This window comes from Amphiura filiformis, chromosome 5 (assembly GCF_039555335.1).
Source record: "Amphiura filiformis chromosome 5, Afil_fr2py, whole genome shotgun sequence".
Classification (NCBI taxonomy): Eukaryota; Metazoa; Echinodermata; class Ophiuroidea; order Amphilepidida; family Amphiuridae; genus Amphiura; species Amphiura filiformis.
The window spans coordinates 76,983,856-77,010,794 of record NC_092632.1 but is presented as its reverse complement, the minus strand read 5'-3'; the positions used below and the strand labels follow the sequence as shown (position 1 = coordinate 77,010,794).

Genomic DNA, 26,939 nt, shown 5'->3' with positions numbered 1-26,939 from the left:
ATGTGAATTTAAAACATTCGGGGAAGGGAGAATAATTTCCCGAAAATGGTGGAAAGTCTTAGTCGGTGATTATGATATTGAAATGATTAGAATTTAAACAATTGTCTCAATTCCCATGTGATGGAAGTGATTGTACTTGAAGCTCTCATGATCCATTGCTCCCCCTTGAGTAAAAATGATAATGACATTGTGATGAGTGAGAACGAAGGCAATTTTAAACATTTTGACATTATTCCAGATCTACTTTGAGGAAACTGAATACCTTCTACTGCGAAGAAAATTAGATTTGTTGAATCACTTGGGTGGTGCCAAGTTAATCTATGATAGCCATATACAGGAAACTAATTGGGATGGACTATTTCCTATAGCATTTGAGTGCATGTGGTTGCATTTTCAATGTATTTGCCCATCCATATTAAGTGTGGATATTTTATAAAGAAAGGACAAATTCTGTGTCATTTTGTATTTAGCCACAGTAAGGCAATAAATAGGCCTATTGAATGTCCATTTTTGTCTTATTTGCATATTTTTTCAATAGATAGGGCCTATGTGTAGATATCAAAATGAGTTTGGGATTTATAATAATACTACAATACTGTAGTTAAAACAAAGTTCAACATTTGGGACCCCAAACACCAGGGTTTGATTTTGTCGTGGAGCAAAATGCTCCCGATTTTGGACAGCCTGCTACACAAATTCAGCTTGTATTGCAATTTTTTACAATGTAAACATATGCTAATATTATAAGAACATCGCCTAAATAAGGTTTTCTCTAAAAATTACTACGCAAATTTTTCAAAGTAAATCGAACCCTGCCAAACACTGAGTCTCTCATCATGATCATGTGAGACAAAATATCTAAATATTTGAGGCCAAAAGAGCTCAACAGGGTCAGCTTGACAACAAAAGTACCAGTTTCAATTCTGACTTAACCTGCTAGAGGCTACCAATAATTACTCTTATCTTAAGTCATTTTCCATAAAGAGCTTTTTATATTATGTGGCCGCCTGGAAAAAATTGGCCAATATAAACTTTAAATGGTAGTGTAGACATGTATGAACTGTACAAATACCTCATTGCCTGGAAAGCTATTCATGAAATGTCAGTCAAGTGAGCTTGAATATGACCCCATATAAGGTCACTGGTTTTTGACCAAGAGCAAAAAGGAAATGCTCTTGGTGAATTATGTAGGATTTTAATGGTTTTAACCTTTTGAAGGATAATATGGACTGGGATTTGATTGATACATTAATTACAGCTAGGGCAAGGTGATTCTGTTGCAACAATTTAGTGCATTGTAGAAGCACTCTGAAACCAAATTTAAAAGTACAAAAAATATAAAACTGAAAGGTAAATGTTTTTCGCCAACATTTTGGATTACCGTATCTGCTTTGATTAAATTTACCTTAAAAGGGGATGCCCTGGGAAAAAAGACGAGAGATCTGCTATAATTTCATCAATCTAGAATATGCAGCTTTCACTAAATGTTCTGGCATTTTTTTAAGTGAGAGAAAAGAGCACTTGAAATCCTTATAAATATAACTATGTCAGTGACCTTTAAAAGAAGATATCCTGAGCTTTCAGTGCAGAATAATGGTGTAGGCATCTCACAGAAAACATGCATGTACATGCAAGCCTTGAGCGGAGAGTTCAGAAGTGGCTTGCCAAGTTGGTCAGTTATTCAGTGGTCAAGTATTTAGGCCTCTGCAAACTTGAGGCAAAAGTGTGCCAGCATTTATGCAATAACTTTCAAATGTTGGTTCAGCTGGTGTGCACCTAAATTTGCCTGGTATGAAGAAAAACAATTTCCAAACTGTAGTACTTGTTTCCTACAAAAACCCTGATGTATATTGAGCCCGGCGCTTAGGGTGTCAAAAACATGAAATATTGGAAAAAGGGTAGCAAAATTGCAATTGCTAATACGCCGGAAATGAAATTTAGGGTATGAAATTTGATGCAAGGAATAAAATCCCTGTTTAGGGTGTGAAAACGCCTGTTTAGGGTATTGTTTTAGCCAAGGGTTAAATCCTTGTTTAGGGTGCTTTTAAAAGTTGATTATCGCGGATGGTGTACAGGCCACAATGGGAGTGACCCCGGGATATTGAGACAAGACTTCTGTGAAAGGTGTGTTGAAATTTTGAGAAACCTGAATTTATGATAAAATATCTGCATGTTTTAGGGTCTGTGATGGCAATGGCATGATTGCAGGTGAGAGAAATCCAATGAAATGAGCAATCTGAATGGGCTGGATCAGGTCTGTAGCCAGACATTTTAAGTGGACCTTTGGGGTACGGCACAAAATTGGTGAATTCTCATTTTCTGGGAGGAATTTTGGGACATTTTGGTGATTTGGGGGCGTATGTGATTTTGTTTGATGTGGGGGTTTTGATGTTTGTTTTGATGTTGTTGTTTTTTTACCTTGTTGAGGGGTCCATCCCCAACCCAATGATTTGATCACAATGTATCATGTCTATTGCATAAAGCATGTAAATAACTCCCTCTGAAAATGCGTATTGCTATCCTCCTGTCTCTAATGCTAGGGCTGTACAGCCTTGCTGGTGCAATAAGACAAAAACTGATGTAATAAAAGTACAAATGTACTTTTATGTACTTTTATTTGTAATAAAAGTACAAATTGTACTTTTATTTGATCTTCATTTTGACGTCCAATTTGTCTCAAGATTGCTTGCATGTTTCTCATTTGTCCACTTTTCAGCTGCACACATAGATAGATGCTTGTTCCAAACACATGGGGTGTTTTGGTTTGATGATGATGATGATGATGATGATGATGATGATTATGACGATAATGAAGGATAGAATAATTTGTATAGGCAGTATTTTTATATTGATTGAGCATGCTACATGAGTTTTTTGGTCAAGCTTGAGTTCTGAAAAATTCCTAGCTTGCTCTGAAGTGACTTTTAATCAATGGAATAAAAACCCTTTTTGGCCCATGTTTACATGTTCAACAAAGCATGTCTCAAAATTAGCTTTGCTGACATTCCATCTTGTGTGTGTGACTTTCAGTGTTCGAATTTAGGAAAAATAAATGGTTGTCCCACGGACAACCAGATTACAATTTCTGGTTGTCCGTCTAAGTTTTTGGTTGTCCGTAGGCCTACAAATGTGACTTTTGGCTAGATTTATGGTTGTCCGGCGGACAACCTAATCAGTATTTTTGGTTGTCCGGCGACTTTTTTAGTTGTCCCGGGCAACCGGACAACCAAAATTTCGAACGCTGGTGACTTTCCACTAAATGCAGGGAGGTTTGCTGTGGAAATTCATGGTCATTTGGTCATTGGAATAGTATATTAACCCTAATGTGCGAAGGGCTTTTTGGCGACTGGAAAGGAAAGAAGGAAGGTACATGTATAAAGAGAGAGAACAAAGAAGTTGTTTGCTCTGGGTGGGATTCGAACCCTAGACCCCTTGCCGATACTTAGCCACGGGTCTTTCACTGGCCGGGCCAACGAAAGCGTGCCTATATATCACTTACATTGTAGGGTGAGCCAACGAAATGTGCTTATTTTTCCCTTCCAAAAAGAAGGGAATTTTCAAGTTTGTGCCCTGAATTATGTAATTTATCTGATTTGCTAGGTTGTAGATTAGCACTACTTTCAGGCTCTGTTGCTTCAGGCGCTTTAGTATTACTAGCCAGACAGGTTGCGCCTTGACTGGTAGCGCTATGCTAAGTCTGCAAGGGCCACATATTCCGGCTAGTTGTAGATGTCATCCAAATTGTGATAGTTGCACAAAAAATATTTTCATTGTGAAAAATACCGGGAAAAATAATTCTGAAATTTAAAAAAAAACCATGAAGCAAAGTAATTTGTATTAAAATTGTATGAAAAGCAACTGTAAGAAATTTGGCAGACAGCCCAATACCCTGAGGCTAATTGTATTTGATGCATTCTTTTTTCAGAGTCTATGATGCGTGCTTGCAGAATTGTGCACAATGAAAAATATAAAACCCCGTTCTTCATTCATATAAAATAAATTTTTAAATTCTTCTGTGGTCCAGGTATGCGCTGGTTATTATCAATCACATAGTTCTCAAGTTTGATGCGCCAATTATTTTACCGCTTCTACGTACAGGCTTGACGCACACTCACACAGCACATACCATGAAAGAATTAAAAAATTAAAATAATATACTAAAAATATAATTTTGTGAGACAGTTTTCCAATGTGTATGGAGAGGGGTATCTCTGGTTGGAGAGTGTATCAACACCTGTCATGATGCACATTGTATGAGACAACAGATGGAAGGATTACATTGTAACTGCTGTAAGCATGTGTGCACACAGACAGGCATCTGGTCACAAAGCATAGAAGAAGATGTTGATTTTTTATGCCTCCACCGGAGGTATTATGTTTCCTGGTTGTCCGTCTGTCTGTCTCTCTGTCTCTCTGTCTGTCTCTCTGTCCGTCCGAGCTTGCGAGTGCAATTTCTCAGAACTGGTAAGACGTACAGTGATGCAAGTTGGTGGAGGGATGGTCATTGGGGGTCTTCAAATTATAGGAGATTTTCGACAAAAAATATGGTAATTAAGTACCTAATTTGCATAATTTATGCGTAATATGCGTAATAAGCAAAATACCTTGTGAACAGATTATCTGGAGATCCGTATGGGGTACAGTGACGTAACTTGGTGGGAAGTAGCATGGCCAGATGTTCTCGACGGATTAGATTTTCAGCGCAAAATATGCTAATTAAGTACCTAATTTGCATAATTTATGCGTATTTGATGCGAAAAAAAAAAAAAAACCTTGTGAACAGATTATCTGGAGATCCGTTATGGGTTACAGTGACGTAACTTAGTAGGGAGTAGCAGGGCCAGAGGTTCTTGACCTGATTAGATTTTCAGCACAAAATATGGTAATTAAGTACCTAATTTGCATAATTTATGCGTAACAAGCAAAATACCATTTTCTCGGAGACTAGGGGTCGTGACGTTCCTCAAACTTGGTGGGTGGTGCATCTGGACCCTAGACAGAACAAGTTTGTATTGGTCAGTGGGTCAAGGTCACCCGAGGTCATGCAGGGGTCATCTGAGGTCAAATTAGCAAAAACTGCCATATGGGCATGCAACTGGGTGAGTACAGTCAACATTTAGAGCCAATTTTTTGAAGGTCATTGCGGGGTCAGCCAAGGTCACCCAGGGGTCATCTGAGGTCAAATTACTAAAAATTGTCATATGGGCATAAAACTTGGTGGGTACAGTCAACATTTAGAGCCAAAATTTTGGAAGGTCATTTTGGGGTCATCTGAGGTCAAGTTACTAAAAACTGTCCAGGGTCATCCAAGGTCACCCAGGGGTCATCACCGGTTAAAATGATATGCTTCAAGGTGGAGGCATTGTGCCCGACGCTTTGCGTCGAGAACCGCGCAAGTCGAGAACCGCTCTAGTTTTTACTGTTTTTAGATTGTTTATGTGCAGGCTTGTTGTACATGTAGCAAAAAAAAAAAAGAACATGGGAAATGTGGGCGAAATGGAAAGAAAAAGAGAAGTATAGGATTGAAGGAAGAGAAAGGTAAAGCCACAATATTAAACCATAATTGATAACATAGATGTTTACACGTATTGATGATAGGGCAAAAGGCCCTATTTTTTGTAGGGCTAGTTAAAAGTCTTTACCCCCCCCCCCTAATTAAAACTCTATTTGGGTATTTTGGTAAAAATGTGGTTAGATTAATATGGGACTTGGAAAAATCCCAAGATTTTTTACATTTAGAATTTGCAAAAACAAATTCCAATACAGGCCTGCTAACCTCTTTTATGGCACCATTGCCAACTTCCTCTGGAATCAGACCCTCCCAAAAAGAAATCCTGGCTATTCCCACATTGAGCCTGCTTTGTAATGGAGTGCTACCAAAACTGTGTTAAAACCCAGCATTTTCCGGTAGCTTTGCCCTCCCACGGCGCCTAAGGCAGCCCCCTGCACCTCCAAGGGCGCTGATTCCCGGACACGCCCTGGTACAATTCTGGGGATAGTAAAATTTTGTGTGTTAATAACTGTTAACTCATAGACCCTGAAACTTTTTTCAGGGTCTATGGATGGTTAACTTTGACATGTTAATTAATGTCAGGCATACAGGTTTATGTTTAATGGGCATTTGCTCATTGGATACATTTCTAAAGTGAGTTGATCAACAATTTTTCAACAAACTTTCTGTGGGCTGTTTGTTGATACCACATTCAAAAATTTGAATGGCTTATGTACATGCACAACATGTATACACATGTTCCCACACTTCCCACAATGAATTTCCTCCATATTAATTTTCTGTACTGATTTCCTAAATCTTGATTCTAGTGCAACATACTGTAAGTTTATTTCTTGACTATCAACCCTTGTTTGGCCAGTATCCTCACAATAAAATCAAAGAGAACCTGTAATGGGGTGATGTATCATGTTGCAAAGGATTCTGGGAAGTATCTTCTCTGATGTATACATGTATTCAGCTTCTGTTTTGCTAGCCTATGTACACCTGTACATTTGAAATAAGAACAACACATTTATCACTTGAAATGAAAGAAAATATCACTACAAACCAGAATACCATGATCCAGTGTCAAACAAAACAATCAGTTGATTACCACAAACCACATTATTGAATAGGCTCAGTCAATGTATCGGAACATATGGAATCAGTGGTAACAGTAACACACCCCTCAACACCTACCAATTATGTACACAAACAAAAACAAAACAAGAATGGTTGCTGATTATGTTTACGCAGTCAACACTGGTGATCAAACAGACAAGATTTTATACCAATTATTAGTGAAATTGACAACCGGTACAACCAATGCACACAAAAACGGATGAAGTGTAGCATTTTGATAATGTGCTATCTATATGTATAGAGCTTTGAAAAAAACCCATTGCTACAAGTACAATGTAGAGAAGCGAGTGTAAAAGATTCAATGTGAAAATACATGAATTTGATTTGTGATGTAAACTTGCTATATTGCGCCTTTACCCAGAACCATTAATAAAGACCAAAAATTGTTGTGTTACCCACGGCGACCAACCCTAAATCCTGAAAAATCTGGGTTGCTATTTTTTTTTTGAATGATGATTTTTACAGATATGTTCAAAGAATCAATGTTTTTCACTTAGAATTAATATTTTATTGAAAGACTAGTTTTAAATTAATTATCGAAACACCTATCCAGTAGTCAAAATGTCTGTAATGGAAGCATTTTTAAAAACTGAAGGTTAAAAAAAATTGACCGACCAACCCAACCATGCCATTTTTCCCACCTGAGGGCAACACACATGAGTATTATTTATAACATTGTCTGTAATTTGAATATTTTTTTTGTTTCTTTGTTTTTTTACAGCACAACCTCTAACACAGGTATCTTGCTTAGAAGGAGTAGAGTTTGCATGTGCTGATGGTTACCAGTGTATTCCAGTGCCATGGAGATGTGATCAAGATCCAGACTGCAGGGATATCAGTGATGAAGAAGGATGCGGTAAGTGTATGTTATCACACGAGTTGGAAAAAACGAACAATATTGCTTCTCACTGTGAGATTGGTAGTGAGTGACCTCACTGCATGTTTGAGGTTGAGGCTTGAAACCCCAACACACATCAGCTGTTCAGCACCATAAGTTGGTATAAATGCAATAGCTGCCCTGTGAACATTTGGCAATTTACACATATTGTACTCATCTACACATGGCAGCTATTGCACTTATCCACTTCTGGCACTGAGCAGTCGATGTGCCATTCTCGGAATCACAGCATAATACGCACGTGTGTAAAGGCGGTACAATCGTAATGCTCTTAAAATTACATATTTTGAAAGCACTACCAATTTGGAGGTGGGAAGCAGTATAGATTGAAGGGTCAGTTAAGTTGGGTTTGCACATTTCGACTGCTCAGTGCTAGAAGTGGGTAAGTGCAATAGCTGCCCTGTGAACATTTGACAATTTACACACAGTATATTGTACTCATCTACACATGGCAGCTATTGCACTTACCCACTTCTGGCACTGAATAGTCGATTTGTGGAAAAAGTTTGATAGTTTACATGACTGTACTCCCGATTCCAGAAAAGTACAGCACAATTTTTTTTTTGGATTGAAAAAGTATTCATTCTGTTTTGCCAAATGAAACTAAGACCCTGTTTACACAGAGAGAAGTCGACTTCAATTGCGACATCAATTCAGATTGCGACTAACAGGGCTGGAAAAAATGAAAATTTGGAAGATGATCAAAATTTCCCTGGAAGGTGATCAAAATTTTCCTTTGCCTTGTTTTCCCTCAAATTGCGAAAATGAAATTCAACTTTTATTGCTGGTTAACCTTAACTAAAAGATTGTCATTTTGGCCACACAAGATAATATTTTTTCAATCCTAAAACAGTAGTGATGTATTTTCTGGAATCGGGAGTAAGTTTGAGGAATTAAAAAATTTGAAAACAGGACTGATGCGACAACAGCTGTCCGAAGATTCGGCACAAGCCTTACTTGCTACATGTACATTCCTATGCCAGCACTATAAGTTTTTGTTCTATTGTCATTCAGCTTTGGTCTTATACTTTCTGGAAGAATTTAATGAATTCTTGATATTTTTTTCGCTGATTGAGCAGAAGTTATGTCATTGCATGCTTATATGTGCCAAGTGCACCGGAAGACGTAAAAGGTTTTAATGGTGACATGATCACCATCTATGAATATGTATTTTATAGATGTTTGAATGAATTGAGATAGTGGGGCAAGACATTACCACTTTGTCTGGTATGAAGGATAAATTATTCCACCGAAATGATGGCATCGATCCTATCCTATGTTATTTGTCTTGAAGCAGTTTGTGATTATCCTATAGATATAGCAATAATACTTTCCAGATATTAAGTTGGCGCATGTAGTGTAGTCTCATCCATCATATCTGATAATACCAAACGTGATGGTTTGCTTCACAAAAAAATGGGATGTAAGCAACTTGGTAAATTTTTTCATACACTAAATACGAGTGCATGAGACTTGCATTGAAGTGTCTTCTATGTCCCTGAAGACAGAGAGTTCAAATTTCTTCTACTTAAAGTAACAGACATTTGTAGAACACAACGGATGATGAGACTGATAGGAGGACACTCATCACAAAGTGCGCAACATCTCAAGAAAAAGGAAAACAATGTCTGCCTACAGATATTATTACATACATCTAGGTCCTATTGTGTACAGTTCTGGGCACTCACGTCCTCATTGCAATATTCTTAGTTTGCACAAGCTTAGAGATGAAGTGTATGATGTCTGCATGTCAATACAGACACAGTTGAATAGAGTTGCCCCATGCAGACTCCCTGAAGAAAATCATTGATTTGATATCAGCCTAAAAGTAATAGATGGAGCAGATTTGAGTCAAGAGGTAAAAGGAAAATAATAATGATAAATGATGAGATTGCAAAAAAAATGTACCAGTGGAGGCACCAGGGGGCATGTGGGGACAAATGCCACCTCAGTCTGAACTCTTCCCCAGTAAAACCCAAAATTATGAAAATGTCCACGTTTTTGCAGCAATTTTTTGTGGCAATTTGTTGATTTTGCCCCCGAAATTTTCTCAATCGCCAGCAGCCTGCAAGCGTCGGAGCATCAAAGTTGCCTTGAAGTCATCTGGCTTATTTGTAAAACTTGACGCTCGGGCATGCATGCTATTGACGTATCGATTAGATATCGGCAGTCGCTCCGTCGATCAGCGACGGATGTGACATCAAAAACACTCCGCTCCTAATGATTGCTTACTATGATATGCCTTTAATTATGGTCAAATTATAGTATATTTTATTGTTTATTTTTTGAATAATTTATTGAAAAAAAATTATAAAATTTTGAAATAATATAGAAATTTTATTTTTATGTGGTAATATATCATTGCTATATAACATTTTCCCCCAGAAGTAATGAAGTTAATTTGGTTGAGCTATTTAACGCTTGACATGAATTAATAATATTGCACATTTAACGCTGCAAAGTATTACTGAAGAAGCAACAGATATAATATAACTTGAACCCAGTTGTCCTTTTAAAGTGATACTAGCGAAGAGTTTCCATATGGCAGAATTTTTGACATAACATGGCATGTACTATCCCCATTGAAATCATTAGCAAGTCCTTACTGCAGGTCAGCAGACAGTACACGTAGGGAGTAACATAGTATTTAAAGTCAATATAATACATTACATTTAAATTTATAGGATTACAAAATGTTGGTATTCCAATAGTAACCACATTATAGTATACAGTGAATCAAGTTCATTCTGTTTTTAAAAATTAATGGATATGTTCAGCATTTATAAGCCTTGCAATATTAAATGTTGAAGGGTACAATGTACATACATGTACAAGGAGGCCTTTATAATATTTGGGGAACCAAGGGCGGATTCGTACTCTATATTCGACAAGTATTCATTATTCAATCTTTTTCAATTCATTTTTATCTTAGAGGGAACTTTTGTGGATGTAACATCAATTCTATTTTACGTCAAATATCTGGAGGAAATATATCATTGATTATCCATCAACAAACATTCACCAGAATTTAAACATGACTGGAAATAGAATATCAATAAATTGAGTTAGGAATACTTATTGCACGACTGCACGTAATATGCAACGTCAAATAAAAAGTATGAATGAACCCAGCCTTTGAAAGTTTTTAACTGTAAATTTTGATAAGTTTTCAAAGCTTGTTAATAGTGCTATGGTAATATTGTTCAGTCACAAATGTTTTTGTTACTACATCACCATGATGACTCCAGGCACATGCTTTAAACAGGTTCGAAGTGTTACTACAGGATCGGAAATCAGATATTAGCAAAGTAAATAACACTCTCAGCTGCAGTTCTAAAACTTTTGCAGGCATACATTATAGGATATTGAATTAAATGTGAATAAGTAAAAAGGGAAAGTATTAGTGATAGTTGATTACACTTGTACTATTTCTGACCTACATATTTTGATTGTAGAATGAGGCCTATATTCAGGTTTTAAGGTACTAAGTTAAGTTTGCACTTGCAGGCCCTGGAAATCTCTCCAGGATCTGTGGTGTAATCATCAAAGGATTTACTATTGTAGAAAGAATCATTTTCCTTAGTCTTTTCTTTTACTCATTCAGAGATAAGTTTGTTAAATTATTGCCAATAGGACTTGCATATATATCCTTTCACAAATTACTTTGCCGTAACCTGATTTCAAAGGAATTAAACGTGCGTGTGAACCTCAAGGTATAAGACTTGGGCAAATCACAATCTCATATTCATTTTATTCTGTCTTGATTGGAAATCAAATAAGTTGTTGAATCTGTTATAAATGACTCTACATGTAGGTTTTGAGAAGACACATTAAGTTTATGATTATCCTTCACTTTCATTACAACAATTTTCTGTGCATATTTCGTATTTATATAGCGTAATGCAACATACATGTACATTTGAACTTGCTTTAATACTTTACAAGTTGCATTTTGTTATCTTCAGTAGATAGCAAGGGTAGTCAGTCACAAAATGATTACTATACAGGGACAACTTCATCTGGCCCCATCTAAATTATTTTAAAAAAAACCATTTACACTTACTAATAATATGTCATGATATCATATTAAATCCATTTTGCAGAACTTGGCATTCAGTGGTTGTCAAAACGTCTCGTATTCAGGAGCTTTAATAAATGCATACATAATATCTAATCTGTTGTGACACATTCTTGGATGTATAGCAAGTGATATGAGCAGATCCTAACAACATGCAGCATGTCTCTGTAACAGGATCCACAAACATCATATTTTATTTCATATTTTCAACCTCCTACTGGACTCAACTGATAAAGTTAAATAGTAGTACTACAAGAAGTATAATTTATACAAAAGATGTATTACCATCTGGCAGTGAGGAGGGGGCATCTTATAGACAGGGTTCGATTTACTTTGAAAAATTTGCTTAGCAATTTTTAGCGAAAACCTTATTCAGGTGATGTTCTTATAATATCAGCATATGTTTACATTGTAAAAATTGCTATACAAGCTGAAATTTGTGTAGCAGGTTGTCCAAAATGAGGTGCATTTTGCTCCACGACACCGGTTAAATCGAACCCTGCTTGTAGATGAAGGAATAATAGTATGTTCTTTTACAAACTTATGCAAAATTTGTCAGCATAATTTATAATGGATAGTAGACCTGTATTTTGATTTATTACGCCGGCTGTGAAAAATGGAAATGAATTAGACAATGATGGTTAATCTATTTTTAACTACATGTCCATGTAATAACACAAATGACATCAACACAGCAGACTTGAGCATTACATGTAGCTCCGACATTTCTATTTGATATGAGTAGGAATAAACTGGATAAAAGCGAAACATTTATTAATATTTTTAACCAAATCAAGTTTTGTCAACATACATGTTAATAAACCGGCTTATAACATTTTATTATATTCTTGAACTATATGAGGGAGAAAAAGAAGACTTGAAGTGTATCTCTAAAATCAACAAATAAAATGGAAATAGACCTTTATTTTTACTTTGTATTTGCTGAATGACGCATTCGGGGGATACTTGTATTTTTCAATGTCTCGACTACTCTGCTCTGTGCATGCCAGTTGAATATTAATCAATCCATCTGCTACCATGATCGTCATTCAAGAGCATATTTATCGCAGGATGTGGGCAAAGAAAAGAGGGAAAGGAGGCAACGTGACAGGGCACACTAAATGTGTCGTCGTCACACGCTTGTCTGCTTTGAAGTGTGACTGAGTCTCTTGATTTGATTAATACCTGGCTTCAATGTGTTTGTAGTTATGTATTCTAAGTACATATTGTTGACGTAATTTGGCAGTTAATCAACCAGATTGGATTGTTCTTGATACAAGCTCTTTGAATTTGCGGACGTTGGCGTGAACGTGATTGAAATTGTTCCAGTAGTTGTGTGATATGCTTTTTGCATACTGTATAATAAGTTTTATTTTAAGATATGTTAATGAAAAAGTTTTTTAATTATTAGATTAAAATTTTAGATAAATATTGTATGGCACATGACTAAGAAGATTGAGCTTGAAATAATTTTCAAAGCCACTTTATCAAAAATAATCTGGGAAGTACATGTATTGTATAAGATCTATCCTAATCATATTTCATTTAATGAAGTTAACTACAATTTCTCCCATCCTTTCTGCCTATAGACGGTCAGTGCAAACACTTCCAACTGCAATCAGAGGTCCTGGGTTCAACCTCTTCCACCCACTAATTTTGCTTTTTCAAATTCTTAAAAGCTTCCACCACATCTTTACTTAACCCATGAAGACAAACCAGTCTACTTCTGGAAGGGGTGGGGGGGGCTATCATCCCAGCACATTTTGACCCCCCCCCCACCCCCCACTTGTCACATATTCCCTTGAGTATTAATTTTTTGCAAGTTGGGAAAATCACTCCAGAAAGCTCTATGTCATACCAAAATCAAAAATAGCTCAATTATGCCGGGTAGTTCTTGCTTCAGCAGAATATCATGCTTGCCCCCCCCCAACCATCAAACTCCATCCCTGAATGTGGGGACCATAATGGTTTGTTCCCTTATTTTACCCAAAAGCTCTTTCCAAACAAATCCATATTTACAATGTTTTATTATACAACTTAGAAGCGGTATTATCCCTTCAGTGGATTTGCCATTCCAGCTGTTTGCTTCCCCTATAATCAGCTGAACCGCAAGGTAGCTTACTATTACCATGAGTTGGAAAGTGAATTATGTTCTCTTGATTATGTAGACAAGTGTATTTTTATCCGGAGGCAAATAATCATCATGGATTAGCAAATCTGGTTTTCTATGTAGATGGGGTAAAAGTGATTGAAATTCAAATTTGCTTTCAATGCCTGTCTTCAATCAATACTTGAATAAGCAATGCACCCATAACTAACATAGATCATGAATTCATGAGAGAGATGGGAACCCAGTGTGTGCATGTATGTCTAGACAGACCAAGACATTGGGGTCTAATTAAAATCGCACAAGTTCCTAGTCATAAATAAATGGGTCAATGACTTTTAAATCTTCAAATTAGTTAATAAGCAAGTAATTCCAGTGGGGTATGCAAGGGGGGGGGGCAGCTGCCTCCCTGTGAGAAGTCTTAACCCCCCCCTTCCCTGTGAGAGGCCTTTTTTTGTAACTTTTAGCCCATTTGACCATTTTCATCAAAGTTTGCCTCCCCCCCCCTGGAAATTTGCCTTGCACCCACTCAGGGCTTGAAATAAGGATTTCAGATCCAGGAGCAATTTTTGGTGTTTTTGTGTAAATATTGCCCCTGGTCTATACAAATACACACAGTTCTGTTTCAGAACCAGGGGCATTTTGCCTTTTAGCAGGGGTAAATTTGCCCCTTTGCTCATGCTTATTTCAAGCCCTCCACCCCCTCTCTCTGAAAAAGTGAAGTCCTGGCTACGCCACTGGGTAATTCCAACATTTTTGAATATGCAAATTAACCCTACCCGTGGTTTTTGAGCTATCGGAAGGGAAAGAAGGAGCGAAAAAGGAGGGAAGATGAAGAAGAAAGTCACTTGGCACCCCCGGGATTCGACCCTCGGACCCCTCGCATGCCACGCAGAAGATCCCCAGCATGTAGCTACACAGGTGACGTTGGCCCGCCAGCGATTCCCTGGGTATATATGACTTGGTCTGATTAAGTCATCAAGTCCCGTGGAATGCATGCACGCAGAGTGGTTTTAATAGTGAGCTTTAGTGAGTCCTAGTTGGGTTAGGGTTAAGGGAGGCATATAGGAAAAACATGCATGTAGCTTAACCCTAACCCTACCCGTGGTTTTTGAGCTATCGGAAGGGAAAGAAGGAGCGAAAAAGGAGAGAAGATGAAGAAGAAAGTCACTTGGCACCCCCGGGATTCGACCCTCGGACCCCTCGCATGCCACGCAGAAGATCCCCAGCATGTAGCTACACAGGTGACGCTGGCCCGCCAACGATTCCCTGGTATATATGACTTGGTCTGATTAAGTCATCAAGTCCCGTGGAATGCATGCACGCAGAGTGGTTTTAATAGTGAGCTTTAGTGAGTCCTAGTTGGGTTAGGGTTATGATCGATTCAGATTGATCATTCATATAGGCCTAAATTATAATGACTTGAGTCACTTTTCACAAATTTTAAAATTGAACAACAAATTGCATCTGTACGTTTTTTGTTGTCTGTGATACAAATGTATCTGTGTTTGGGGATAACAATGTTAAAATTCATCACATGATCAAATTGAATACTACATGTAGTTACTCAAAATTGAATATATATTATTAGTAGTAGGACAAGAAGCATAATTTATACAAAATATATGTATTACCATGTGGCAGTGAGGAGACAGGGTTCGATTTACTTTGAAAAATTTGCGTAGCAATTTTTAGCGAAAACCTTATTCAGGTGATGTTATAATAATATTAGCATATGTTTACATTGTAAAAATTGCTATACAAGCTGGAATTTGTGTATCAAGTTGTCCAAAATGGGGTGCATTTTGCTCCATGACACTAGTTAAATCGAACCCTGCTTGTACATGTAGATGAAGGAATAATAGTCTGTTCTTTTACAAACTTATGCAAAATTTGTCAGCATAATTTATAATGGATAGTAGACCTGTATTTTGATTTATTACGCGGGCTGTGAAAAATGGAAATGAATTACTTACTCAAAATTGAATATATATGTTATTCTGTGAATGTCAGTGCTATCATGCTGTAGAAAATTATTTCTTTTCTGGGAAATTTAGATATATACAAAGATTTCGGACTAGGGAGGAAATACATGTAGAGCTGAAAGTCATATGCAAGTGCAAAATGGAAGTCATCAAACATTCAAGTGCCTGGTACACAGTGTCATCGTCCAGATATCTTCATGGCAAAAATCGCCATGGTAGGTTGAATCCACAGCCACGCATGGCCATTTTGTTCCGACCTGCTTAATAGTTTTGAGATGCATAATGAGCCGAGGGACATCCGACTAAGGCTACTGACAATAGCCTGGTAATTGACCTCTCTGTGTGTGAGTGAGCATGTATACGCCCTGGGGTCATCTGCTTTTAGACTGCCTCCACGGGTGAGTGCAGCTAGCCTACGCTGCGCTATAGTTCGGCACCCGTTTTTATATAAAATTAGAATTTTTGTCAGTTTTTGAGCTCAATACGCACGCTTCTTTCTCAATATGCAAGCTAACGACTATCATATCCTTTCAACACATATGTTCAAGTGCAAGGAAAAAAATATGGCTTCTTTAGAATAAAAAAAATACGGGAGATATTCATCATTTTCTACCCCAGTATCCAAAGATTTATCGTCTGAATATCAAATCGTGCATAGCACATTCACGTATGTATCGATCCCGTGTATTCATTTTAGTGTCTCTGCTGTACAATGTAATTATTAACCAGGCGATGTCGGTGTGTGGTATAGGAATGGTGGATTTTATAATGTCAGAGAGGGGCTGGCATGGTCCCATACAGGCACTGAACAAGTGCTTGGACAATCAGCTTTTTTGTGTTTTTGATCCCAAATTTTTTTCTGGGGGTAGAATATTGTCATATCAATTACATGAATAAATTATTATTTTAATTTTTTTGTTTTTTACTCAAGTTTAACTTTTGTATCCTTTCTTTTTCTCATTTTGGTTTGTTTGTCTTTTCTTTGAATTTTGTATCGGGAATTATATTTTATGGCACCAGGATACAGTGGATTTTGTGGATCCTAAGCAGAAAATGATATTATAATACAGTTACGTACATGCACAGCACATGTATGTACTGATGGACTGATGTATAACCTGGTTCTTACCAATTGTGTTAAAATTAGTCCATTGTTTATACTAATCAAGTTAAGAGGAGTCTCAACCAACGCATCTGCACACACACACATACGCAACACAAGGCGTAGGAGTTTCAGTCCGTACATGTGTATTTATTTATAGCTAGGTCTTTTTGTAATGCAATCAATCTTTAGCATCCGACATCAATGTAAAAGATGTTGTTTTTAAAGGGGAAGCCCTACCAGAGCAGTTCTTCTGGGGTGAACCAAACCTGCCTGGTTATCAAATTAATCAGTGACAAGGTTATCGCTGAATTTGACAGGTGCTAATTGATGTTTTAATGATATTGCATCAACTAGCACTGTCTGTCAAATTCAGAGAGATCCTTATTACTGATTAATTTGATAAACAGGCAGGGGGGAGTTTGGTTCACCCCAGAAGAACTGCTCTGGTGGGGCTTCCTCTTTAAAAGAAAAAATGCTATCAATCTTTAGCATCCGACATCAATGTAAAAGATGTTGTTTTTAAAAGAAAAAATGCAATCAATCTTTAGCATCCGACATCAATGTAAAAGATGTTGTTTTTAAAGAAAAAATGCAATCAATCTTTAGCATCCGACATCAATGTAAAAGATGTTGTTTTAAAAGAAAAAATGCAATCAATCTTTAGCATCCGACATCAATGTAAAAGATGTTGTTTTTAAAAGAAAAAATGCAATCAATCTTTAGCATCCGACATCAATGTAAAAGATGTTGTTTTTAAAAGAAAAAATGCAATCAATCTTTAGTATCAGACATCAATGTAAAAGATGTTGTTTTTAAAAGAAAAAATGCAATTAATCTTTAGCATCCGACATCAATGTAAAAGATGTTGTTTTTAAAAGAAAAAATGCAATCAATCTTTAGCATCCGACATCAATGTAAAAGATGTTGTTTTTAAGAGAAAAAATGCAATCAATCTTTAGCATCCGACATCAATGTAAAAGATGTTGTTTTTAAAAGAAAAAATGTAATCAATCTTTAGCATCCGACATCAATGTAAAAGATGTTGTTTTTTCTTTTAAAAATGCAATCAATCTTTAGCATCCGACATCAATGTAAAAGATGTTGTTTTTAAAAGAAAAATGCAATCAATCTTTAGCATCCGACATCAATGTAAAAGATGTTGTTTTTAAAAGAAAAAATGCAATCAATCTTTAGCATCCGACATCAATGTAAAAGATGTTGTTTTTAAAAGAAAAAACAAAAACAAAAAAACAAACCCAAAAACAGACCTTAAACTTGGATAAGAAATCAAAATGTTTATTTTTGTAAAAAATCATTTATGTTGTGCAGGAATAATGTGTTGCTTCACATTGTCATTCACATAGAAAGGACCCCTCATTTGAAGTGTAAGTCATTTGTGACTGAGTGATAAGCACTATTGCATCCAGTTAAAAACTGGAACCAGGAGCAATTTGTTTTAGAAAATTGCTCCTGGTACATGTGAATTTTACAAGGACCAGGAGCAATTGATGGCTTTACGAGAGCAAATTTGCTCCTGGCGCCTGCTTATTTCAAGGCTTGGTGATAACACCAGCATTGTTTTTGACTAACTCCTTGCCAATTCATAGACTTACGATTTTACCTGGATGTGTGACGATGCATGCTTCTTCATTGTTCGTGGGCACTAAGCATCTAGTGAATTAGGTTGATGACACTAGGAATGCCAGGAGTAGTGACAGATGTACAATCCCTTTTGGTGTTCTTCAAGTAATGAATCCTCCTTTTGGACTTTCTTATAAAGAATATCTTATTACAATTAGGATAAGTCCATTTACATCGGAAATGTGCATGCAAGTTTCAGGCCTCCAAGAAAATCCACTGATATTTTTTTAAGTTTGAGATATGTCTGTGTTACCATGGTTACAGAAAGCACAAATTCATATTATAATTTTGTGTCTGTGGTAGCAGGTTCAAGATACATGTATTTCATGTGATTATTGTAAGAGAATCAATCTACTTTATACTAAGCATGCCTACAAAAATGTGATTTCCATAGGGGTGGGCTAGGGGACTTTGAGCGGATGCAAATGGAATTTAAAACAGCTACAATACAACATAGAGAACTAGACAAGATGGAACAGCAAGTTAAGAAGTAAATATTATTGTCAAGTTTAGGTAACTCCTGGCAACAAAGACTGCTAGTGAGGAAGATTTGAAGTACCGCTGAGTGGGGAAAAGATGGGGAGAATTTAATACACACTTTCTAAGAACTTCCACTTTACTGTTTCCTGTGTACAAATTCGGATGCAAGCCCTTGAAGAACTTAAAGCAATGATGAAAATCGTTATATGGGTGTTTATAGCAAACAAATAAAAGAAGTACTTTCCCCCTAAATAGTTAATTCTTTCTTGTTATAAAAGAAAGTTATTTCTCCGATTAGTTGGGGCCCAAGGATAGCAACTTTAGGTCTACATGTATACAGAGAACTACAAAAAGTTTGAGATTGGTTAATAATCAATTATTGGGCAATTTGAGGGTAATTTCTCCCTAAATAGCTGATTCTTTCTTCTGATAAAAGTAAGTTATTTCTATGATTAGTTGGGGCCCAAGGATAGCAACTTTGGGTCTACATGTATACAGAGATCTACAAAAAGTTTGAGATTGCTTAATGATCAATTTGGGGATGCTGATCCTTAAACTTCATGTACTTAATTTCATAAAAGGGATAAAGTCCTCAATTCTGGAATTCGATTACCTCTACTGTCCCCAATTCAAACACTGGAATGCAGCAAAGCATGTACATTCCTCACAGATCATTTCACTAAGTTTATGTGTACAATTTGTCTGAAAATATATATGCGCTGTATATGTGTGTACACGCTTGATGTAAAGAACTTAAAATATTTGGATAAAAAGACATTTTTTCCCCTTTAAATCATACTATTTTGCAGTAAAAGAATAAAAATAAAGGTTGCTACCTCCCAAGTAATATGTCTTCGTCAGTCAAAATGTTTGGGTTCTGCCGCATCTCGCCCATTACTTATTTCTACTCTCTCAGACTCCCTTGTCAATTTGTGGGTAACTTAGCTGTCAAATTTAGAAGTCAGTCAATTTTTGTTAAAAACCACACCAAAGTATTCCTCTTATCCTTTAATAGTGCCAGATTCAGTGAAGACTCTTGACCAATTTGAAGAAAGTACACATAAAAGATTGGAATCGCCCCCGTCCCAAATTGACCAAGAACCCATTTTAAACCTGTTGTGGTGGTTCATGTGTAGACCTGAATATTTTCTAGAGGCTTTTTTGGCAGGCTGGATCCTGACTAGATTTTGTAAATCCATTTAATTTAGTTTTTGTAAGTGGTTAGGTGTATTTGATTAACACTTTTTATTTGAACGATTTTATTTGTTCATTTGAAGTATTTTGTTTATTTTTCACACAATGACTGTATAAACTTGGGAAATTTTAAACTGAAGTAACAAGTGTATGCAGGGCAATGGCAGAGTGCTAACCTGTCATGTGCGTAATCAGCTGGGTCATTCGAGGTGTGTAATTTTTGGTTTTATAAATTAATAAATTTGTCTCCAGTAGGGAAAACAGGGTCCAAAAGGGGATTATTTTGAGATTTGAAAGCAGTTGGAAATCATCATCATCATCATCATCATTATCAAACTCTGAGGTTGAACCCCAGTTGTGTAAATTTACCAAGCGTTTTGCAAAAGCACAGGGAAGCTACTATTTCCCTAAATGTACAAGTGTATTCCTTCAAGAGACAGTGCATTACTTAAAAGCTTCATCTAAATTTTCTTTCCTAGGGTGAAATCACTAGGTGTCTTTTTAACGGGAATCCGCCATAGAAACCCGTCTGAGCAAGTAACACGCTACTCACTGCATCTGCTGTCGAGTGCTAAAAGCATTCACAAGATGATGGTTACTTTTGAGACTGTACAAAGGCACGTGTTTAATAATGAAGAGGGTTGAGGGGTGAAATAGGCAGGTGTATTAATGAGTATACATTTAAAAAAATCGCAAAGATCCTGAGTTGGAAGCACTTCCTGTCAAGGTGTACGCTGTAACGCGATATGTTGCGATTTCTAGGTCCTCACATATATCTACAAAGAGCACACTAATATTTAATCAAATTTCAGCTGTCTGGATTTAAAATGGTTCATTTATCAAATTATGATGTTTATTTTTGGAGAGAGATGAAAATGGCTCACAAGCTGGATGAGGTCTGTATCAGCATTCAATGGCTACCATGTGCAATTGCAACATTTTAATTAAGTCAGTTATTTTAGTTGCATCGTTTTAATTGTGATTTTTCTTTTTCCTCTATAGAAGTTTATGACCAAAATATATGGAGTTGTGTCGATTGCCGAATTAGCAAAATAAGCATGAAAGAATATCATTTTGATGCACCAAAATCCTCCCCAAAATTCACACTGATGCATTTACTATTGCAACAAAATATAATCCTTTACAAAATATAAACTTTTACATTGAAACAATATTTTTTATAAAAATATTTTTTCAAATTATAACAAAAATAGTAAAAAAACATAACAGGTTGAAACAAAAAATGCAAGATGCTGAAGGGCAATAATGGATTTTAGATCCCATATCTGTAGAATGTGGATCGTAGTATATGATATACTAGTGTATGGTATATTTGGCGAGTCAAGATATTTTTTCTTCTTTTTTCAGCGATAAAAAAGGGAACTGTGAAATACCTTGGAGCAACTCCAAGAAGCTAGCAGTAGAGCTCAGTAGTTGATACACCTGCTGTGTGCTTCTTGTATACCCTACAGTTCTTGGCATTGTGTTATCTCTCAAGTTTCAGGTTTTCTCCTTTCCTTAATATAGTGGACATTGATTTTTTTGTTGCGAGGGTTCAAGCTTTATCTCATGGCAAGTACATGTGCATGACCTGCTTATAAAACCGGGTTCTTTCTTTTTGACGAAGATTACAGATGACAGAATTGAAATATCCCATTGCGAAGGAGGAGATACGGGCTTATCCGTGGCCATCGGGAAGGTGGTTGGGTTCGTGTGTTTAAGTAACAGGTTTTCATTTGTATAAACTGTGACAGCAAGCAACCCAGGAATGATGAGATGAATGAAAGAGATAGCAAGATATAGTTTGATGTAATTTGAGACATACATGTAGAAGGAATGTTAGTGTGGGTTTTAAAAAGAACTTGACAGTGCAAGCTTTGTAGCAGGCAGTTTGCCAATTATGGATAAAAGTTTCAAAAAGAATCAAAGGCTTTTATAATGTTTCATTATGAAAATGTTTGTTGCATAAAATTGCCAAAATTTTGTGACTGGCAAGAATTAACAATGATTTTATGCAGGCAAATGTTCTGTTATGCAATAGCTGTTGAAAAAATTGTTAAGAAATGTAAAGCTAATTCTTTCAAATGCAAAACCAACTTCATACTACAAGAAATGTGGGTTCTTTCCAAGGGAGGAGTGAGGGGGGGTACTCAAGTTTGGTTTTGGTAGGGACGTGCCGCTGAGATTTTGGAAGTAGACCCATAAATATACCAATTTTCAAGAAATTTGGACCCATTGATATACCAAAAGTCAAAATTTTCGAGTCCTTTACGCTATAGATTTTATCCTTCAAGATTTTGCTGTATATAAATCCCCGGAGGGCAAGAGTTTGGATTTCGGTGGGACGTGCCGCTGAGATTTTGGAAGTAGACCCATAAATATACCAATTTTTCAAGAAATTTGGACCCATTGATATACCAAAAGTCAAAATTTTCGGCCGAATTTACCTAAAATTGTCTTAGTTTTTACAAATTTTCCCAAAAAAATGAAAATTTTGGCTAGATTAAGGGAAAATTGGGCTGTTTTCCGAAAAAATTGAGAAAATTTTGAAAAAGGGACCCATTCATATACCAAAATAGGCTTTGAAAAAGGGGTCATTGATATACCAGAAGGCTGAAAATGTTTGCGGCACGTCCCGGTATGGTCATTTGTACTGAGTACCCCCCGGGGTGAGTGGGAAGCTCAAGAATACTGTACACAAATGTGTAAATTGTATTTTAAAGGGTGTCATTTGTTTTCAGTAGATATCCACAAAAAAAGCTTATTTCCCAAAATATCTGTTAACCAGAACAATTACAAAAGTGCCATGCCCCTAAAGTAACTTTGTACCAATTACTTTGGTTAATATTAAAATTAGTGAAGCTAGAGTACATTCACTTCCCTTGTTGAATCATGAAAAACCTATCGGACTGGCTGCAAGTTGTATAGCTGTAACAGAGCTGGAATAATATATAGATTGGCCCCCAAAGTAATCGTAGAAGGTAAAATGAAGCTATAGAAATCGAGGAAGGAAGAGAGTTGCTAGTTATTTTCATAAAGATCAATTTGTGTATAATGTGGGGAAAAGTAGATTCACAATGGATGCCAGCGGCTCAGGCTGCACATGCAGTGGGGATTTTATTTTAACAGTGCTTCTTTTTTCACAAGATTTTTGATTAATGATGATATAATAATTTAATTTTGTTGCTTCACTGTCTATGACCATTTATGCAAAGGTAACAATTAACAATTGGACATTGGTTAGTGAAGAATTTTTATGTATGTACATTGTATAAAACTATACTTATTGATTTAGATGAAAATGAACTTGGAACTGATTTAGACAGAGTCAACTGTTTGAAATAAAGCTGAAAAGTTTGAAGCATATTAAAGTGTTTATGCATTATTAGCATTTTGTACAGAAAGTCATATTTAACTTAATAATCATTGGATAAAATGGTTATTTCCTTATATAGCATTATTAGGTGCATGGCTCGAAAAAGTGGGGAATTTGGGAAGCTCATTCCCAGGAAATGTTGGTGTTTGGAGGAAATTCTGGGTTTTGGAGGAAATTGTGTCTTTTTGTATATAAAAACATGCTATAAATGGTGGGAAATTTAGCTTGCTTCCCGGGAAATTAACATTTTTTCGAGCCCTGATTAGGTGTAAAATCTGTAAATACGATAATACATACACCTATACACCTGTTTAATAGTGAAACACGCATCCGTTTGTATATACTCAAGTAAAATGGTATCATAATGGAGTATTGCCGATACTTTTTGGTATCGGTATCGATATCGACAACCGATACCAAAAGTGGGTATCGCCCATCCCTAGTAATAGTATGTATTATGTAGAAGGAATGTATTGGGCAAACATTAATTTGCACAAAAATTTCCATTTACAGATAGTCAGCAAGTAGCAGTACTAAATCGCTGCAGGGAAAATCTGGTATATTTTAACCAGCTTTTATTAGTCCCTGAAGATGAAATTTGAATTAAAGAATCATACTGTTGGTGCATTTCAATCGGGCTCATAACCAAAACCTATCTGTAATCTTATCCCATATCAAAACATGTATGTAAGCACATTATAACCAAGGGATGCTTGCTAGTGGATTAAACTCGAGAAGGTGCCTGGGACATACATAGATCTACAATGTAGCTTGAATTTGAACATTCATCATGAAGTATAAATTATCAAATTGAGTATAATGTTGGAAATAAATTTATTCTTTTCAGACTAAGCATTTTATACCGTGATATAATTTTGCATTTCCATATAAACTACCGGTATTCATAATTTATGGTTCTTTCGGCCATCTTAATTTAATTGTTTGTCTCAAACTCAAAGTCCCCGCATGCATTAGTAAAATCACCCGCTTTTTGCACGGTATTCCAGCTGGATTGAGCAAATTTCATTTTTTTCCACTTTTTTTTTCAACTTTGGCAGGGCTTTGAGACAAACTATTAATTTAAGATGGCCTTAAGGGATGGGGTATGAGCGTTTGGACAGTATTTATTGTGGGACATTAGAGCACATCAGACATATCGAATTGCATTCTGAATACGAAGAATGTCATTCTGATATCAAATAATTTTGATTTTTTGAAATTCGCGATATACGCATTTTATGGCAAATGATTAAATATGATATTTTTGATATTTAACAGTCCTCGAAGTAAACTTTATAAATCTAATGATATGTACTTAAGGTGTATGTAGCTGGGAAGAAAAGCAGACGATCAATTGAAAATTTTGACCAGCATTGAGCTGTATTGAAGATATGGAATTTTTTCCCCAAAACACCAAAAAGAATTAGGTCTTTTTGGGAAAAAATGTATAATATGAAAGGTCAAAATTTTCAATTGATCATCGGCTTTTCATCCCAGCTACATGTTCATACACTTTCAGTACATATTATTAGATTTATAAAGGTTACTTCGAGGACTGTTGAATATCAAAAAATGTTAAAATATCAAATTTTAATAATTTGTCATAGAATTTGTATTATATCGCGAATTTCAAAAAAAATCAAAATTATTTGATATCAGAAGGACATTCCTCGTATTCAGAATGCAATTCGATAGGTCCGGTGTATTCTCAGCTCCCACAAAAATACGTGAAAATGTCGCTAAACGTTAATATCCCATTCCTGAAAGCATGCAGACTTTCTCCAGATTACATAGTATTATCCTTGAAATGGTTAAATTAAGATGCCTTATCGGATTATTTGTGTCTATATTTATATTTTATACTTAAATAATATATCCTTAAGGCGATATAATACCCCGATTTTCATCAGTACCCCTCTTCTTTTTTTTCTTGCAAATTTATTAAGTACATATATATGTTTATCACCTCATGTCCTTAACTTATAAAATATATCTACATATAAAGTGACTTTCAACCATTTTAGTAAGTCATTTTAACCCTATATATTTTTGTTTACTGTAACCTAGTAACTCAGATCTGTGTTTCATAACAAACCATAATTTATTCTTTTCAAAATGTTCAAGTAGGGTACATGAATAGAATACATTAAATCCTTTGTTATACTCTCTATAGAAAATCTATAGTGGTGCATGCAAAATACCTACCATGATATAACACTGAATAAATTAAATAAACACTTATAAAAAAAATACAATGGATGCATAGTCATTAGTTGTTAGGAGAAGAAAAGGCTATTAGGTCACCGTATGTCAGGTTATAGGTCAATTGGTTCAGGTCAAATTTAAGCATCAATTTTGAATACACATGTGAGAGTCTGTGATATCATATGAGGCATAATTTTGATATTCTGTCTTTAACTGGATATATATCGAGAAGTGCATGGTGGATATACTAATATACCTTGGGATGTAAATGGTGAGTACAATTTAGAATGCCTAGTTGAGACGGATTTCACAAATAAATATAAAATAGTTACCAAAATCACAAAAGGTAAGCTTACGGAAAACTACCCAATATGTTGTATAGGTGACAAGAAATACAATTTTTTTCATCATTGCTGTAGTATGGTTGTTGTAACCTGTTACCTATGGCTTAATTAAGTTTCAGTGCAATAATGTTGCAAGTTAAAAATACAAAATATAGCTCAACATTGAAAATAGAAGCATTTTAACCAGTTCCTTTTTGATAGTTGTGGAGCACCAAGTTCATGAAGTCATAAAAGAAATCAGGAACCACTTATTCCCATTTTACATATCAACTTTATTTCCCTAATGTGTTAGCAACACATATCCAAAATTTTAACGAAATCCGTTGATAGTAAGCTTTCCAAAATGAAGTGAATTTAAATCATCAGTGATGTACCTCCTTTTGGCTTCTATCTGTAAAAGCATGTAAGCTACATTGATACCGATACCACCAATAAAACGAGAAGATTTGCCCCTTCATTTTGCATACCACTTTGTCAAATTTTTTTTGTAATTTCTTCACAAAATGCAAAAAAATGCAAAAAAAAATCAATGGGTGTAGTACCCCCTTAACAATATTCTGAAGTAAGATTATCATCTGTGCCTTGTAAAAGATGGAAATTAAATTATTTTTCAGTTACAGTATTCATTTTTTCTATAAGGGCATTTTCCCAGTCCTAAATATTATTTTTCCTTACTTGTGTTGCAAAATTGCTTTCCCAAGCTGAGGTTAGTGCAGTGTATGTCACCATTGTGTAATATATAAAGTGAAACATGATAATGTGTAAAAGGGAGAGGGATATCTCACTGTTACTCAGTGGTGCCTCAGATGGGTCACCGGCTGTTTTGCAAATGGGTCGTAAATGGGTTGCACCATTTTATTGATACAAAAATTGGTTCACTTGCCAAAAAGTT

The 26,939-nt window shown here is 35.9% G+C and overlaps 1 protein-coding gene across 1 annotated transcript in view; it reads left to right on the top strand.

Moving 5' to 3' along the window:
* LOC140153760 (low-density lipoprotein receptor-related protein 1-like) overlaps window positions 1-26,939 on the top strand; it is a 228,719-nt gene that overhangs the window by 25,460 nt on the left and 176,320 nt on the right. Inside the window, 1 exon segment of the mRNA XM_072176614.1 lies at window positions 7,356-7,490. Coding sequence (XP_072032715.1) covers window positions 7,356-7,490 — 135 coding nt within the window.